At 36.0% G+C, this 18,614-nt stretch overlaps 3 protein-coding genes across 6 annotated transcripts in view; 1 reads left to right on the forward strand and 2 right to left on the reverse strand.

Moving 5' to 3' along the window:
- Window positions 1–419: 419 nt before the first annotated feature.
- On the forward strand, window positions 420–5,142 carry LOC111797869 (protein INVOLVED IN DE NOVO 2-like). Of its 2 annotated transcripts, XM_023680880.1 has the most exons (8): window positions 420–590; window positions 1,272–2,209; window positions 2,338–2,519; window positions 3,185–3,274; window positions 3,367–3,654; window positions 3,774–4,001; window positions 4,213–4,457; window positions 4,663–5,110. In XM_023680880.1, exons 2-7 carry the CDS (start codon window positions 1,291–1,293, stop codon window positions 4,435–4,437), a joined length of 1,932 nt encoding a protein of 643 aa, XP_023536648.1. In that variant the 5' UTR covers window positions 420–590; window positions 1,272–1,290; the 3' UTR covers window positions 4,438–4,457; window positions 4,663–5,110. The 2 variants fall into 2 exon arrangements, with proteins under 2 accessions (XP_023536648.1, XP_023536649.1); XM_023680881.1 differs by lacking the exon at window positions 420–590 and having other exon boundaries at window positions 1,291–2,209; window positions 4,666–5,142.
- A 712-nt stretch (window positions 5,143–5,854) lies between these two features.
- On the reverse strand, window positions 5,855–10,372 carry LOC111777140 (ras-related protein RABE1c-like). Its single transcript, XM_023656605.1, has 9 exons — window positions 10,236–10,372; window positions 10,023–10,132; window positions 9,190–9,262; window positions 8,735–8,835; window positions 8,040–8,105; window positions 6,999–7,096; window positions 6,726–6,788; window positions 6,537–6,629; window positions 5,855–6,423 (listed from the first exon to the last, which is right to left on the reverse strand). Exons 2-9 carry the CDS (start codon window positions 10,093–10,095, stop codon window positions 6,340–6,342), a joined length of 651 nt encoding a protein of 216 aa, XP_023512373.1. The 5' UTR covers window positions 10,096–10,132; window positions 10,236–10,372; the 3' UTR covers window positions 5,855–6,339.
- Window positions 10,373–11,321: 949 nt separating this feature from the next.
- The window catches only part of LOC111797341, a 22,947-nt gene continuing 15,654 nt past the window's right edge, over window positions 11,322–18,614 (reverse strand). For all 3 annotated transcript variants that reach the window (XM_023680326.1, XM_023680334.1, XM_023680338.1), the window contains 8 exons: window positions 17,826–18,014; window positions 16,185–16,460; window positions 14,470–15,093; window positions 13,828–14,330; window positions 13,678–13,738; window positions 13,516–13,584; window positions 11,995–12,603; window positions 11,322–11,809 (listed from right to left, as the gene is read on the reverse strand). In XM_023680326.1, coding sequence (XP_023536094.1) covers window positions 12,517–12,603; window positions 13,516–13,584; window positions 13,678–13,738; window positions 13,828–14,330; window positions 14,470–15,093; window positions 16,185–16,460; window positions 17,826–18,014 — 1,809 coding nt within the window. In that variant the 3' untranslated portion in view covers window positions 11,322–11,809; window positions 11,995–12,516. The remainder of the gene's footprint in view (window positions 11,810–11,994; window positions 12,604–13,515; window positions 13,585–13,677; window positions 13,739–13,827; window positions 14,331–14,469; window positions 15,094–16,184; window positions 16,461–17,825; window positions 18,015–18,614) is intronic.

Here is an 18,614-nt window from a genome sequence, read left to right on the forward strand (position 1 = left end):
GACATTTAGTTTTAAAATTTATTTTGAGAGATATGTATGATTAAATATATAAATAAATAAATAAATAAATAAATAAATAATAAAAAATAAAATAAAACCCTAAGATAAGGACAATTATTGTAGTTATTAAATTGCGGGCAACCCTCAAAAAGTAATTTCGCGATATTCGTAGGCGCTGGCGTAAATCCAGTAAAATGCTGCCACGTCAGAACGCTCAGAAGTCAATAAGCAAAATTTTGTTGGTCAAAGCTAACAGGATTCGGCCATGGAGATTGACGCTTTTGGAGTGTGTGTGAGCCTGTGACGATTCCCTAAACGCGCTCACATGCGCGCGTACGATATTCATCATCTTTTGCTCTTAGCCTTAGCGTACCAAATCGCGGACCCCGCGCAGGCCCCAGTTCGACTTTGTCGCATTTCTCCGTGTCTCAGCTTTTTCTACTGTCCAAACTCGGTCCTCACTCCAACCCCAGTTCTTGGATTCGCTCTCAATTCGCGAATTCAATTCCCCTTTTCTCTCCCAGCTCAGAGAACCACCACTCGCTTGTTTTTCTGCGCCAGACGCCTCTCGATTCTCCGATTGTCGTCAGGTGATCTATGTTCTGTTTCTGCTTTGTGAAGATTTTGTTCTCTTTTCACTTTTCTGGATTTTGTGTATGCTTCTATCTGAATTGGGGTGGATTAGGGAGTTCACAATTACCTTGCCCATTTCATGCATGGATTTGCTTCTGTTTTATGAATAAAATTGCGATGTATTGCTCTTTGAGCTGGGTATTTGAGATTCTTGCATATCCCTATGTTCGACATTTGGTTTGGATCATCCTTCTTGTTCTTGTTTACTGATCTGGTTTTACTGTCCAGGTTTAGCTGCCATTAATGGAGTTTCTTTTCCTCCTTTCACGTGGAAGTGTGATTTAGCTAACATTTTCTAGATCTCTTTCTTTATTTTTTATTTTTTATTTTACACATGATCTTGGGGTTTAGGATGTCTTTCATGGGTTAGGGGTTTGTGGTTGTCCCGAAAGCTCTGTAGAGAAAATTTCCTTACTTTATGATAAGCATAACATGGTTAAGCCTCAATGTTTAATTGAACGATGTGAGTCAGCAATTAAAATTGTCGCTGTGTCTGTCTGTCTCTACTGGACAATGTTATCCTAATAATCTATGAAGCATCCATTGTGTCATCTACTGTCTTTGATTCCACTAGATTCAAATGTCACAGACAAAATTATATATAAATATGAATTTAACTCGAGAGATTTTTTCTCTAGGTGCTGTTCATCAAGTTGGATGGGAAGTTCCACAGATGATTCTGATGTGGACACTGATATCAGTGAATCTGAATTGGAAGAGCGGGAAAGCAGGTCATATGAAGAACTGAAAAATGGAAATCACATCGTGAAACTATCGCACGAGACATTTACTTGCCCCTATTGCACGAGAAAGAGAAAGAGGGATTTCTTATACAAGGATCTCCTGCAGCATGCTTCTGGTGTAGGCAAAAGTTCTTCCAATAAACGGAATGCCAAAGAGAAAGCTAATCATTTAGCTCTATTGAAATATTTGGAAAAAGATCTAGCTGATGCTGTTGGTCCATCAAAACCTGCTAGCAACAATGATCCTGTTATGGATTGCAATCATGATGAAAAGTTTGTGTGGCCTTGGAGAGGAATTGTGGTAAACATTCCAACTAGGCGTACAGACGATGGACGATATGTGGGAGGAAGTGGATCAAAGTTTAGAGATGAGTTGAAAGAAAGAGGATTTAATCCCACAAGGGTTATTCCATTGTGGAATTACCGGGGCCACTCAGGTTGTGCTATTGTGGAATTTAATAAAGATTGGCCTGGTTTGCACAATGCTATTTCGTTCGAGAGGGCTTACGAGGCAGATCATCATGGGAAAAAGGATTGGCTGGCTAAAGGTACTGAGAAACTAGGACTTTATGCTTGGGTTGCCCGTGCTGATGATTACAACGCAAATAATATAATTGGGGAACATTTACGTAAGATTGGAGACCTTAAAACCATATCTGAAATTATTCAGGAGGAAGCACGGAAGCAAGATAGGCTCGTGTCCAATCTTACAAGTATCATTGAGCTCAAGAACAAACACTTGAAAGAGATGGAGAAAAGATGTAGTGAAACTGCCACCACCCTTAACAATTTAATGGGGGAGAGAGAGACATTACTTCAAGCCTATAACGAAGGTTTCTTATATAAATTTTTAAAATTTTCAAAGCAGGACATTCATTCCATGTTCTTACATATTGCTTTTTCTTTCATGGAGATTCCAAGTTGCATCATTGAACTCATGTAATGTTTGTCACATCTGCAGAGATCAAAAAAATCCAACTGGGTGCCAGAGATCACCTTAAGAAGATCTTCAATGATCATGAAAAACTAAAGTTGCAACTGGATTCTCAGAAAAAAGAGTTCGAGTTAAGAGGAAGAGAACTGGAAAAGCGTGAAGCACAAAATGAAAATGAGAGCAAGTATCTGGCTGAAGAAATTGAAAAGGTACACATTTAGGAAGAAAAAAAAATGTTCACAGGAAATAATTTATGCATTAAATAGTTAACCAATTACAAAAAGAGAAGGTACGTTCTCTAGTGGTCGATTCTCTCGACGACTGTTCTTGGGTTCATGATTTGCAGAGGTGAAGGGGAAACTGGGTGTCATCTTTCACCAATCTTTGCCGGTAGTTATGACAAGAAGTTAGTCTAATCTGAATGTCAGACATATGTTAGGAGACTTCATTGCATTCCTCAATTTATTAATTTGTTAATTAAATTTATTTTATGATAACTTATTGAATTTATGTTTGACTTCTTCAACTCTACCTATAGATCCATCCCTGCATATCTACACACACAAAGAAGGCACAGAATTGTGCAGTTTTCCTTTGACATATCAACTTGCTAGTGTGACAAACATGGTGGTTTCCGTCTTGTTCAGAAACGGATTTATATTACTTATTGATTAGGATTTTCTGATTTGTTTTTTTCTGTAATGTCTGAACCGACATCCATGGGATACATATGAACGCTGCAGTCTATGACTTTGTGAGCGTGTGATTTGGTATCATGCTTTTGNCAAAATGGTTGCGTTTTTTTTTTTTTTTTTTTTTCTTGTGGGCATGGAGAGATTCTTGACCATTAAACTCATGTTCTTTTTATTTTCAGTATGAGGTGAGAAATAGTTCTCTTCAATTGGCTGAATTAGAGCAACAGAAGGCTGATGAAGATTTTATGAAGCTGGCAGATGATCAAAAGGTTTGTGGCGGGTGTGCTCTATCAATCATCAGAATATTTCCTTGTCCAAATTAGATCATAACAGGGATTCACATTTATTTCTAATGATTCAGAAACAAAAAGAGGACCTCCACAATAGAATAATCCGACTGGAAAAACAACTGGATGCCAAACAAGCACTAGAGTTGGAAATTGAGCGTCTTCGTGGGACATTGAATGTTATGAAGCACATGGAAGATGATGAGGATGTGGAAGTCCTCCAAAAGGCAGAGTCAATTCTAAAAGATTTGAGTGAAAAGGAAGGAGAACTCGAAGAACTTGATGAACTTAACCAAACATTGATAGTAAAGCAGCGCAAGAGTAATGACGAGCTCCAAGAAGCTCGTAAAGAGATAATTAATGTAAGAATATTTTGTCAACTAATTTTTTGTTCATGTTGCTAAATGGGTACTTCTGTTTTTCCTGTTTGTAAATTTAAAAATTCGAACTCCTAATACAGTTTAATTCTCTCATTTCGTAGGCTTTTAAAGATTTGCCTGGTCGTTCTCACTTGCGTGTCAAGAGAATGGGTGAATTAGATACAAAACCATTCCATGAAGCAATGAAGAAAATATATAACGAGGATGAAGCAGATGAGAGAGCTTCAGAGCTGTGCTCATTGTGGGCAGAATATCTCAAGGACCCAGATTGGCATCCTTTCAAAGTAATTAAGGTCGAAGGGAAAGATACCGCCGAAGGAAAAGATAAGGTTATTCTTGAATTTGTATTTTCATTTTTGGTTCACTTGGACGATTCAATACTCATGTATGATTCAATATGCTGTGTAGAAGAAAATCACCAAATATGCTAGTTTTCTTCATTCTTTTCTTTGTGGGCGTTCTCGAGCTACGTAGATTCTCCTTACCTGCAGAGGCCCTTTTGATGTTTATGTTTAACCATTTGTCATTATGCTGTCTTAGGAAATTGAAATTTTGAATGATGAAGATGAGAAACTGGAAGGTCTGAAAAAGGATTATGGCGAGGAAGTATACAAGGCTGTGGCGTCGGCTTTAATGGAGATAAACGAATACAATCCCAGTGGACGGTATATAATATCGGAGCTATGGAACTACCAAGAGGAAAGGAAAGCAACGTTGCGAGAGGGAGTAAAATTCTTACTGGACAAGCTGAATAAAAACAACTAGAAAAGGGAAACACCCTGAAGGTTGGTATTCAATTTTGTGGTTGCTAAAATATACTGGATTTTTTTGACTGGAAATAAGAACAAAAATGCAGATTAGAACTCGTTATGTCAGCCTGAATCCTTTTCAAGCAATTGCTACTCCTACATTGGTTTTCTGAAAGTAATTTGCTTGGCTCCTGGTTTGCATCATTCTGTAAATAACATTAGATTTATTGAACTGCTGCAGCAGCCATGATGATTGAACCAACAACATTGCCTTGAAATAAAACGCAACACGTTTTTTCGGTCAGCATGCTCGTATGGAGTCATCTGATATTTCTTTACAGAAAATCAAAACATGGGCGTGGAGATGAAGTTCTCTTCCTTGCAACTAGAAGACATAACCAGGAGATGGAGGACTATGAGCCAATAAGTCATGTCACTGTATGTGTTCTGTATCAATTATTGATAATGCAGACTTGTTTACCTATTATCATTTACTGATCTTACTATTTAATTTGCTCTGAAAACGTATTATACTTTGTCCTCTTTGATCGGAGGGGCGATTTGTAACCTACATGTAATGTCCAGTCTAGAGACTGAGTGATAATTTCTATCTTATTCATGTTTCAATAATGTAAGAGCTTCTGAGCAATTTTATGAATAGCTTGGATAGCCATTGTTGTTGAACTCCAGTTTAAATTATTGGGATGATTTGGTTCTTTTTCTTTACATTTCTTCAGAAATTACAACTGTGTCTGATTAAAGCCAGACTTCTTCATGTTAATGGTTGTTCAGACCAAAATAAGGTTTCATACTTTGTCATGTGTGGTTTCAGACCCATTTGGTTTCTACTCTGGAGGTACTTTTTCTTGGAGGGACCATAAAGAAAAGGAAGGTTAAAATATATTCTAGTCTTTGTAATTTAGTTATTTAAACTTTTTTGGTCTCTGTTTCTTTTTAACCATCGAGTTCTTGCAACTGTTGAAGTATCCATAACATTATATAATAAACAAAAGGAATACTCCATTCATATATTAATTTACACGGTTGATTAAGTTTATGTTTCAAGGATTTTCACACATCAATTTAAACCTCTACGAACACAAACCCAGTTCTCGAAAATAGGACCTACATGAAAATGAAAAGATAGAGGCGACGCCTATGAATACAATGAAGATCGTAGTTATTAAAAATAGAAACAAAAAAGAAACTAAAACCTGATGCAAGAAAAAAGAACAAAACTTCAAGAAGTAATTTCAAGAATGAAAAACTAAACAACGAAAAAAAAATTGGCGTCAGCTTTCCGATTAGCTTTCTCTATTGCAATACCGAACATAAACAAAATTAATCTTTCATTTACTTTGCCCATCTCATAATGTAACAACAAAATGACTCTAATACTAAACATCACCAAGCACGCCCTGAAAGTAGAATGGTCCGACAAAAGCCATAGCAAGCTAAATTAATTGCAGAGCTTCACCATGGCTGCAAGAGTTAACATTCAATCATTCCAATTAGAGTTGGGCGTTAAGGTCTTATAATCCCAATTACAAAGCAACCGATGCAGAGAGTCAGAGACCATTCTTTCTTGCTCCTCATGGAAGAACATGCTTTAATAATCCTGATAATCTATCTACATCAACACATGTGAGAGAATAATTGAAGAGTCCTAAATCCCAACCTCAAATATATAAAAGAAAGAAGAAAAGGGAAAATCAGACTGTCTTTTGCCAAAATAGAGGAACAAAACAGAAACATTCAACACAAACTGATGATGATTCACAGAAGCACGACCAGGATAGAGGAACAAGCCCACCACAATCTCATCAGGCTTTGATTTCGTTCCCAGAAGGCACACCACTGCGACCAAGAAGAGCGTTTTTTTTCGCTCTTTCAATTGATTTGATCTTCTTGTACCATTTTACGTGCCGCAGCAAGATGACTTTTGGGCCGCTTGACCACCCCCGTCTGCTGCGTCTGGCTTGTTTATTTTGATTGTTTGAGGCTGGATTACAAACGGATATCATTCACATCAAGGTTTTACTTGGTGACAACAATTTCTTCATACAATCCTTAAGAAAATTCAAAGCAATCCAGGATTGAAAACAAAGTACATACCTCTGCCTTCGAATCAGTGTCTGCAAGCCTTTGCTTAATGTCCCTAGCAATTGAAAAGAAAACCTCCTCGACATTCAGGTTTGTCTTTGCACTCTGCAGAATATGTTAAATGCAAGAACAAAGAAGCACAAATAAATATTTACTACAAATATTCTAACATTACGTGGTCTTGAAGCATTTCTAACTTACCGTTTCAAAGAATTTGATTCCATATTCATCAGCAAGAGCTTGACCTTTAGAAGTAGGCACAGCCTGTGACAAGATTAAAAAAGAAAGATACAGAGTAAACAAAGGAAACATCAATTGCGAATATATTGAAACTAACTCCTACTTTGTTACATTAGAAGGCCAAGTATGAACTTTAAAATGGAGTTGCATTTTAAGTTCTTGGACCTGTAATTCTTTGGTGCCAAGCAATAAGAAAGACAGGTTGGGAGCAATCTAGCAATACAAAATGCTTACCCTTTTACTTTCATCCATATCAGCTTTGTTTCCTACCAGTATCTTGTTCACATTATCAGATGCATGCTGTTCAATGTTGCGAATCCAATTCCTAATGTCTGAATAAGAAAAGAATAAACTTCATAACAGAAAGAAATAAGAAAATTGTAGAAGCGATTAGAAACCGAAGTTAGGGGGAGCCATTTGAACCCAAAAATCCAAAAATACCCCCAAGATATCCCACTAACATGAGTTGGAGGGTGAGCTTTGACTCATACTTTTTAGTTTAAACATTTTTTTAGAAAAATATAACACTTTTAATAAAAGTGATTTTAATTAGAATACTTATATGTTTAGTTACATTTTCCTAAGAGTACATAAAATCAAAAGTGTGTTTGGTCACTGCATCCAAAAGGTGACTGTACGAATACTAAATAGCTAAAAGTAATTTGAAAAATTGATCCTTAGTCAATTACTATAACCTTTTTGGAACGTTAAGGTAATTCTTTTTAAATGTTTTAAAGCAATCAGATTTTTTAAAAATGATTTTATTTGTTACCAAACTATACAAATTTAAGAAAAATGCTTTTAGTCATCCAAAATCACTTGAGTAGCTAAGCCAAACACTCTTACTTGGTTTCAGGTGTAACAATATGTTTCAATCAGTTCAGTTTGATACACAAACAAGGTCAGTTGGTTTGTTCGGTTATTATAGATGGTCAGTTGTGGTTGGTTCAGCCCAATTTTAATCCATTTGGTGATGGTCATTTTAGTTCAAAGAGTCATTTTTTAACACTATAGGTTAATTTGACATCGGGGCAAAAAAATCCAACCCACTTATACCCCTAACTAAAGCTCTACAAGAGTAGAACTTACCCAACTTGATGAAAATTTATGGTTACATAAACTAATTTCACATGTTAGAAAAATCTTGAATGAAATGGTAGACAGAATGAATCGTGAGCCCATCAAGTCCGTGCATCCAAAAGAGGCAATCGTTATAAAAGATAAGCGTAGCAATCGCAAATCCGTGCATCCAAAAGAGGCAATAAAATAACTCACTGTTAAAAGATGACTCGTCAGTGACATCGTAGACCAGCAAAATTCCCATGGCTCCTCGATAGTAAGCTACAGTGTGAAAAACAAAATTACACCAACATTCAAACTATAATCATCATATTACAGACACAATAAAGTTTTCACTTCACTATCACTGGAATAAGAATGGGTTTTAGGGAATTGACGAAGGGAGTTACTTCATTACCACTTCTCTCTCCATGCCACATGACAGGAATTAGAGGCAATTTCATGAAATAAACTTATTCCATATTTCTACCGTTTCCTACAAATAAAAATAAAAGAACTAGAAGCACTTGGTCTCAAATCAGACATTGATACTTCAGGACTAATTCTTTTCATTCCTAAATCAGAAGAATTGAAATGTTCGATGTCAAATTAAATAATAAAATAAGCTCATAAACTTAAATGACTCGAACTGTTTTTTGAAATCTCAAGCCTTCACTTTCAAGCTTTATTCCAAAACATTTTCCAATGGGCTAAAACAGACAAGGTTGAATGGTCACAGAATTTTGGAGGGCCAACCCAGATACATTAAAGATCAGCATTATCCCCGATTTCCTATCTACATTCAAATAGTACAAAAATTTGATCATACAGATGAATGCCCCACTTTCCTAGAGGAAGCATCTATCCTAAATAATATCTGGGAGAAATAATATTAGATATCAGATACATGCCTGTTGTGATTGTCCGGAAACGCTCCTGACCAGCTGTATCCCAGATTTGCAATTTGATTCTCTTCCCATCAAGCTCAATGGTTCTTATCTTAAAATCAATACTGCCATGAGATGCATATTAGCTGATATTAAAGAGATGCTTTCAAGCTACTCGTACTTAGAAAACATATAGAATTTTTTATGCAGATCAAATAATATCATACACAAGATTACCAGTACATAAAAAATGTAAAAACCAGCTATTTGATAAAATGATTGTTTCAAACCACTTTAGTACCTACTACCTCATTTCAGTTAAGTTAATAGTCCCAACTACGAGTCTATGACCATTACGAAGCCTTTGGATNTTTTTTTTTTTTTTTTTTTTTTTTTTTTTTTTTTTTTTTTTTTTTTTGAATTGAAACAGTACTAAAACATTTCAACATGCAAGCTTCAAGGGTACACAGGCTACAAACCCAATTGTGGTGATAAAACTGGTTGTAAAAGAACCATCAGAAAAACGCAGAAGCAGACAACTCTTTCCCACACCTGCAAAACAATTGAAACCGAAAAAGCTTACGTGAACACTATTGGTATGAGAAACTGATAGGCTCACAAGTCTATCACAAAATTTTCATGAGATTTCCATAAATAAACTTACTATTCTTTAATGAAAAATGAACTTTCCTTTTGCTAGAGGCCAACTAGCTCTAACAATTAAAGCACTTAAATTAGTAAGTGGCAGAGAGGCCAAACGTTACACCTACAATGCATCATACTAAGCACATGCGGAACCACAAACAAAAACATCAGTCAATTAACAGGAAATTTCACCTCGATTCCAACAGACATTTAAGCATAAATTAATATTCTCGAACAGAAAAAGGTCACGTTCTCCATGTTGGGCGTCAAAAGATCACGGCCACTTTTACCAGGTATACGTCGTTGTTGCACACAGAACTACGGCGTATTCCACAAGAGAATGAAATGTAAACAATAATATGTCGAGAATGCCATACATGACCCCAAAGAGGTTCCCAAATAGAGGGAGAGATCAACAAGAATCAACCATTTCAAATCAAAAGGCCCAAACACAGAACGAAAACATTCAACGAATTCACTCCCACCAAAACGAGAAAACCCGAAATCACATTGATGAAAACAAATCCCACACCACAATACACATGACCCATTCATTAGATCTCTAAGAGCACCTCCCATTTCCATCATTTGCTTCGTACCCAAACATAAAAAAAAGCAAACACAATAACTTAAAACTCGCAACAAAACCAAGGATTTGGGAACATACCGCTATCGCCAATAAGCAAAAGCTTAATGAGGTAATCGTAATCAGCACGAGCCCTTGCCGGTGGTGCAGCCATCGGTTTCCAGTATCTTTCAACGAAATTTTATTCCCTCCTGCGACCCAGAAAAAGGGGGCGGACACAAACAACGACTCAATGTAATCGAACCGATACCTCCGTCAAAAGATCAAACACAGAGAGAGAAGAGGCGATATTACCTTAACGAAGCTTAGCAAGTCGTCGGCGACATCGAGCGTGGAGAGAGAGAGAGAGAGGAAGAAATGAAAACAGATACTCTGATTTCGCGCGGAGATTGGCCGATTGGGACCGAACGACTGCGCCGAGACGCGTGTATACGAAAAGCGCTTTTTCCTTCTAGGAAATGTGCTCAGTGTTTCCAATCCTACACTCGGCTACACTCGATCCTACTTTTTTTTTTTTCTAATTTATTTATTTCCATTTACATTAATTAAGTGCAAAAAAAAAAAAAAAAAAAAAAAAAAACCGAAAAATGAGCACTTCCATCTCTTATAATTAAATAATAAATTTACCTATAGGTTCATAAAAACTTTGCAATTCGTAACTTTGTCACTCCAAAATAATAATAATAATAATAAATAATAAATTCAAGTAATTAATTTTTCTTTTCTCTTTAAGGTTTAAAATAATTTTTAAAGATTTTGTATTTCTTTTGCAAATGTCCTAATTTTTCAATAATTTGACTTTAGTTTTTTCTTTATTTTTTATTTGTTAGTTTATTAAAATATAAGTAATAGAATTCCGAGAGAAATATGCCCCAACACCGTAAATTATATTTGTGGGTACGTTTAGATGACTTGTGAAAAAGTTTTTCAAAAATACATTTTTTTTAAAGAAAATAACCGTTTAGATTAAAATAATGTTTGGTTACATTTTCTCAAGAGAGTAAGTGCATAAGTTTAATCGATTCCCATGACACTTAAAAATACTTCTACAAATGTCGAAGTAGTATAAAAAAACGACTATTAAATACAATGATCTAATGATTTCAATTTTATGTTTAAAATGTTATGATCGACCATGCCAATGACCTATACCTAAACCTTAATTGTAAGAAGCGCTGTTAGAAGGCGAATACTTCATTTTAGAGAGAAAAATACGTTTAAAAGAGGGGCGAGTCAAGGAAGAAAGACTTTTGTTTACAATGAAGACTAACAAAGAAAGAAACTTGTAAAAAAGAGCCAGTTTTCATTCATCTTTCATGAAGAAAGCATCTGAATTGTTCACCAAATTCAAGAAACAAAAACACATGGTACTCAAACGGAGCAATTTTAACTAATATGATTTATATGATACCGCCCAAATTTACAATTTTCAGAAGCAAAACACTACAGTTTCAGGTATCAATACAGTAAAAACAGAGCAAAATGGACACTTCAGACTGCCAAATGCTCTGTGGCTGTGGGAAAAATGAGCACAAGAAGATTAAATAATAATGATTACACAATGAACGCTTCCAGAAAAAAAACCCATACAAGGCAGGCAGGCAGTTAAATGTCCTAAAAATATCGGACACCTGCAATGCTCTAAAAAATGAGATACATTATTTTGATGATATTTTTCTCCATCAGTTATAAAGCTGACTTTACAGACTTGCACAAGCAAAGAAGATAGAGAACATGGTTAAAAGACTGCCTTCAGGAATGACAAAAACAGAAGAAGGCTTGGAGGTAATGTGGTTTCTGTACAAATGAAATGAATCTTCTTAAGTTTCACTTGCAAGTCGCCCGAAATTATGATAAACAACATACAGCTGTTTCCACGACAAAGAAGACGTGTCAGTGCAACTATTGAAAATAAGTTATAGCCTTATAGGTTTCTCAAAGAATATTCCAAGTTGCAACACAAAAAGAACAGATTATTCATCTGGGAAATGGAAAGAAAATAAGTCAAGCATGGAGATTATACTTCAAGTTTGAGAAGATAATAGGGAAGTACCTGATGAAAGTATCAAAAAATTTCCATTTCCAATGATTTGTGGCAGAACAGGCAGACAAATCAATCGATGGGGGTAATCCAATAGGCTTTCCCGAATGCCTTAGTCACTATCTCCTTGACGTATGTTGAAAAGAAAAGTTAATAGACATAGCCAAGGAAGGATCTCTACAATAGCTAATCTGCAGGGCCAGTCATCAAATCAGCTCACCATCTTCGTGCGTGCTTAGCAAAGAACCAACTGTACAGTGGCAGGATATAACTATGAATAAACAAGATCATCCCGTTGTATCACTATTCCTTTCTCAATGGATAGTCATTCTCCTAGCGTGATATAAATTAAGTTTCCATATGAGTAGACGAGCTCTGTCATGTACACTTAGTCAGGCGCATTTCTTCATATGCTCCAAAGATGGAAAATAAAGTAAGTGAACGAACACCATGTGTATCAAAACTTTTTCTGCACACGGCCGAATGTGATGCATTCATGTCAAAAACAGAATGCTTCCAGAAAATCGGAGTAAATCACAACTCGATGCCCATATCGTTTGCCAGTTTAAGTATACCACGCATCTGAAGGTATGGATTTTCCAACAGCTTCTCATTATTGCTCTGCATGGTGCGAGCAGAAAGCAAGCAACCATGTTAGCACTTTCAGCTCAATTATCAAACGAAGAGAACATCTTGGTTAAATTAATTCTAGCAATACCGCGAGAGACTTTAAGGTCTGTTTTTGACATGCGTGAATTGGGATGTAAAACCAAAGAGTAAGACAAACATGTAAAGTATATGGGAATAAATTTTATAACATGAGATGTACATTTCCATTCATTTATTATCTAAAATCAAGCTATATTTGTTATAAACTAATTAATAACAGAGTTGAATTAAATTCATAAAAAAATTATTACATACAAATTTAAGTTCTTTCTCTCCCCGGTTTCTTATGAGCTCTTTCTAATTCAATACAAGTATTGCTTATCCTTAAAAATAAAGACTGCACATGGAAAAGAGACAAGAAGCGAGCAGTCAAATCATAGAATCTGCTTTTACAAATGCCCCACAGCCTCCAGGTGACGTCCAGTGCGAGGAAAGCTGACTTAAAATGTCTATGAACCCTAACTTTTCAAAATACAACAATTATTTGAATGTTTTTGCTTTCATTAAAAAAGGGCTAACTAAAGGGCATTTCTAGTGTAAAACCCTGACTTCTTTCTTTTCTTTTTCCCCTCACTCATTTGGTAAATCAAACTAAACTTTGTTTATTCCTTTTGGGCTCCCTCTTGCGCTTTGTTTTTTTGTCGAGGTCCTTGTTTTTGGACTTTTTGTAAGCCTTTCATTCTTTTCCAATGAAAGTTCAGTTTTTTACCCAAAAGGAAACAAAAAAATAAAAATAAACTTTGTTGGTGCACGGTAACACTAGTAGAGATAATGTGAATGCCTAATACAAATAAATTTAAAAAGTTCTGCAGATACATTAATCAAATCAGAATATGTACTTGACAACAAATGTGATAACATCACCTGCTGAGCTTTAATTACAAGATTCTGAAGCATGTATTGGTACTTTTCAGGTTTCTCTGTCATCATACGCTGAAAACCAAAAATTTTTATTCATTACAAAAGGAAAAATAAAATTGAAATTTCATAAAAAATATATTTCATGGTGGAAAGGAATTTTCTTGCCTTCAAAAGAAACGCTGAAGAGTAATAGGCCACCCTTGAATCTGTATCATCTAGAAGCTCTCTGTAAAATCCCAACAAAGCAACACTTTTAACGTATCCACACATAGAAGGAAAATTCAGGAAAGGAGAAGGGGAACTATGAGCAACCACCTGAAAAATTGTTCCCCATCCACTTCTTGGAAAGCCAATGAATCAGAACTGCACTTAGCAATTAGGAGTAAGAGCAGCGCTGCCCGTATGTCAGAGGCGGCACCTGGGTGGTTCCCTCTTGCTTGGCTTCCAACAGCAACACCCAAAGCAATGTTGTCTGTTGCTGCCCCAGCAAGTTGAATCAATGGCCAGTAGAACAGAGCAGCAGGAACATGTGAAATCAACTGCATGGGGACAATAGTCTGTCCTTGAAGCAGTAATGCTGCCATGGAGGCTGTATCATGACCAAGAGGATTGTTATAAGTTTTACTATATCTGCTTTTCTCCTCCTTTAGCTCTCCAAAGTAATTACCATCCAGTTTAGCTTCAGATTCAATAGCCCCTGTCGTTTTACTTGCACCTGAGTAATCTAAAACTCTGCCGTGGGGCATATCATCTCCAATTGGTAGTTCAGAAGCTTGTGGTACTCTCAGGCATAATTGAGAGAAAAGTATGTCACACATCTGTTCAGGAAAACACAGAGCATATGTAGATGATATTTAAGTACGTCTAAAATATAATGTAACCCATTAGCTTTTGGGTTCATTGGTGATTTAACAAATAGGTAGAACAAAGAGCAATATGTAGATGACACTTAAGTACCTTTAAAATATTGATGCGATCTGTTTCGTTGATCTGAAAGACCAAGAAAAGAGAACTGCACATAATGTCTATCACTGCATTAGCTATCTCCAGACGGCTATCTTTGGATGCCTGGTCAAGATCATTGCTGCCAGAATTTCGCATTTCGTTCTCATTCAACAAAAATTTGCATCGCATAAGAAGTCTTTCTACTACAAATAAAAAGCCCCATCTAATGATGTTGTGTTTCGACTTTAAAAGTCCACACATTAGCCAGATGGAAAGGGGTACGTCTGAAGCAGCTGAATAATCATTTACACCAGCGTATGCAATTCTCTGCTGCAATCTTTTCACATTTGTCCACATACTCTCATCCCTTTCACCAGTTATTTCTTCAAATAGAAGATCCCCCAGCCAAACGTGACCATTTTGACGATAAGCAATTCTCTCTGAATGAAGAAGAGAATGCAGAGTGGCCCATGATAGTTTGGATTTCATGCTAACACCATTTCTTAATCCAGAACCTTGAATACTTTCAAAAAGTTTGAGAGATTTGGTTATCTGTATCATATAAGAGAACTCATTGTCCAAATGCGTAAATGATTTGATTATTGTATTAAAATTTTCCATTACGTTCTCCAAGAGCTGCAAAAGAAGATGAACAATCAAATGTTGGTATCAAGTTCTAGATAAAGTTAAGAGAAAAATACATTTGATCTCAGCCTTACAAGAATAGTTTGTAAACCTTAAAGCCACGAAATTTGCAACAAGGCTTCCAGTTAACAAGTTAACAACAATATGACAGAGTGGTCTCATAGGTACTGGATAGTATAATTCTTTTTTTTTTTTAGTAAAAGAGTAAGGGGTGAAGATCACCCTACAAGACCTCGAGTCAATTTGAGAGGGCTGAGAACTCTCCCAAGAGGGTACTCCTTCCGAAATAACCAATACATTCCCTTTGTCTCCTCTGACATTACAAGGAACGCGCACCACTAACTCTCAGTACCTTGCTTTCCATTTTACCGATACTAGAGTACATATTCACAGTAGGAAGCCTAACATAATAAAAAAAATGCTTAAGTAGGTTTCTAGCTTAATCGTCCATGTTGCATATGAGATATGCCCTTCTAAATAGTTACTACTAAACAAGATTAATAAATATTTGCTTTGGTTTTTTATTCTTTACTGTCCCCATCATAATTGTTCATAATTTTTAACAAAATTAATTTAAGATAAGGATGGGACATTTCTAAAATGTCCCTCCCTCATCCATCTCATCTCAAATCATGGAGATCTAGACACTTTACACTACAAGATATCAAACTAACAGGTCACCATCTTCCAACTCTTCCCCTTTTTCCCCTATTGGACTTCCCTTCTTCCTTAACTAAGAAAGTGCACAAGGTTCCTTGCTTTCAGAGAGACAAGGAAAGAGAAATAAGAGAGGGAGCTGATGTCAATAAATGGGTGATGGAGATTGTCAGATGGAGAAAGAAGTAAAAAGAAGTGGATGAAAGGGTTAGAATAAACATTTAATATAATATTTTCATCTAGTAAAAACTATTTAAAAGAATTGTGGGTAGAAAGAGATACTTGAGGGGCACTAGAAGTTCCCAAGGATAAGCATGCCAAGCTGCCACTATGATTCCAGAAAATTTTACTACATCTCAATAGAAACTGTTTTTTAGACCAAGCAAGTTGACACCCTACATTGGCAAATTTAGAAGAGCCCATACCGTATTTAGTCGTTCACTATTAGGATATCTACACAATGCTGATGAGATAGACGCTTTCAAGATCTCCCCAACACCTTCCACTCCAAGCTTAACTGAGATGTAAAAAGCCTCAGGTGCATTGGCGAGAGTGAATAGGGCTGCAAGGGGTTGTATCTCATCATCACCAAATTCCATAACTCCTGTTGCGATGCAAGATTCATTTATTTGATGCAAAACATAATCAAAAAGCACCAGAAAGAGATTTCTCCGTTCTTCTCTCGAGTTTGCTAGAGAATACTGCATTAGAAAAGTACTAAAATATTAGAAAAGTTAGATATAGTTTTAAGTCATTTTTCTATCAGTTATCATCAATTCTCCTCGGACAAAGAAAGGAATGAACGTCACTTTTAATCTTGAGAAAATTCTAAATAAACTAGACCGCCGACATGTAAGCCAAACAATTCAACTTACCACAAAGTTACAACTAGAAAATTAAGGATTTGACATGGAGAATCACTTAGGTATTGGTAATTACACTTTGGTCCCGAACTTTGAGATTTGTGTCAAATTGGTCCCTAGATTCCGAAACTGAACAATCAAGTCCCCAATATTTTAAAAATGCTTGATTTTGGTCCCTCAATTAACCGTTAACTCCATGTTGACATGACAATGTTTAAAATTATATTAACTAAAATAAAATAATCATAATCATAATCATAACACTATTACTTTAAAAAAAAAAAAAAAAAAAAAAAAAAAAAAAAAAANAAAAAAAAAAAAAAAAAAAAAAAAAAAAAAAAAAAAATTGAAGACCCATCCCGCTTCCTTCCTCCGTCCCCTTCCAGTTACCCTCCCCCCGCTCAAAAGACCTACGAAACCCCATAGAAGACCCACGAAAATTTTCAGAAAAAAGGCCTCCACGGTTGATCGAATAAAACAAACCACTATAAATCCAGAAAAGTTGTAAGCAACAACCGAAAGGGAAAAAAAACTCAGAGATAAAGGTCTCTCCCTCTCTCTCTCTCTACTTACATATAGATCTAAGAACGGCTTCATTTCAGACATATCGAGAGGGAGGTGGCACCGATGACCATTTTGAGGAGAGAAATGGCACGATGGTAGCTGTCAGAGAAGGGGAGAGAAAGAAGGGAGGAGATGTGGGAGAGTGGGTGGGTTTTGAAGAAGAAGATGGGAAGGTGGTTTTTTTTTTTTTTTTTCCTTCTATGACTGAATAAAATGAAGAATATAGTGAAGGTGGACTGTCAATGGTGGCTTGCCGGAGGAGGGGTGAAGGTGAAGGGGAAGGGTGGAGAGGAGAGATATTTTTAAAAATTATTTTTTGTTTTTTTCAAGTATTATTGTAATTTTAGTTATTATTATAATCTTGACCATTGCTACATCAGCATGGAGTTAACAAAATTAACGAGGGATCAAAATCAAACATTTTTCAAATGTTGGGGACTTAATTGTTCAATTTTGAAAGGACTAATTTGAAATAAATCTAAAACCTTACCTTCGGAACCAAAAGTGCAATTAACCCTAAATAGTAAGATTCCCATGGACAAAAATGGATGTAGTAATGAGATTTCTTGCAATTAACAATGGCTGAAACAGGTCGGTCTCCTTAACCCGTGCAGTTGAACTCTAAACAAATTAGCATACCTCAAGGAAAATAAACCTAGTTCCTCCAACCAGATCCACCTGGTCTACAAGAAATATGGGGCTTGAAGCATCCTCTGTGGAATCCTCCGGGACTTCATAAAACATATTTGTTAACAGGCAAATAAGCCTGCAATGAACTATTTCAGCCCAAGAATTTCTTCTGCTAGTCTGTAGGAATGCTTTAACAACCTGAAAGGAAATAAAGAATAAGAAAATAAAGCATCATACCCCATTATAAATAAAGTAGCTAATCGAAAAATAGCATAAGAAAATCAGTTGAACAATAGCTTTACTACAATGTATATTTCCCTATTGCCAACAGGCCAAATGGGCATAACTGATTTCAAGATCACAAGAAAGTAGAGGGAGGGCCCGATGTCTTCGCCACAGGAAAAGGTATGATTTACACGAGAACTACATGGCTTACACATCTGCTAAGCCTTTTTCATAAGAACCAAATATATATACTTTTGAAAATATAGTTTCATCAAAATCAATATATTCTAAAGGAAAATCGATATCATTCTTCCCAACCCCCTGGAAAATAATAATAATAAAGAACTTGTGAAAAAATAAAATTAATATTTTTTTTTTCCTAAAGAAAGAGAGGCAAAACATTTCAGAGAATGAACGGAGGAGCTATATTGTAATTCCTTGGGTCTTTTTGTGCATAAATCAAGAAGCCCAAAGGTTGAAATTCAGACTGCACAGTCGTTCTCCATTGTTAGAGCAAAGGAGTCCTTTAACAGACAAATAAGTGAGTCAGGAATTCAGATATAACCCCCCCCC

The sequence above is a fragment of the Cucurbita pepo genome, chromosome LG01, assembly GCF_002806865.2.
Source record: "Cucurbita pepo subsp. pepo cultivar mu-cu-16 chromosome LG01, ASM280686v2, whole genome shotgun sequence".
In the NCBI taxonomy this organism is placed as follows: Eukaryota; Viridiplantae; Streptophyta; class Magnoliopsida; order Cucurbitales; family Cucurbitaceae; genus Cucurbita; species Cucurbita pepo.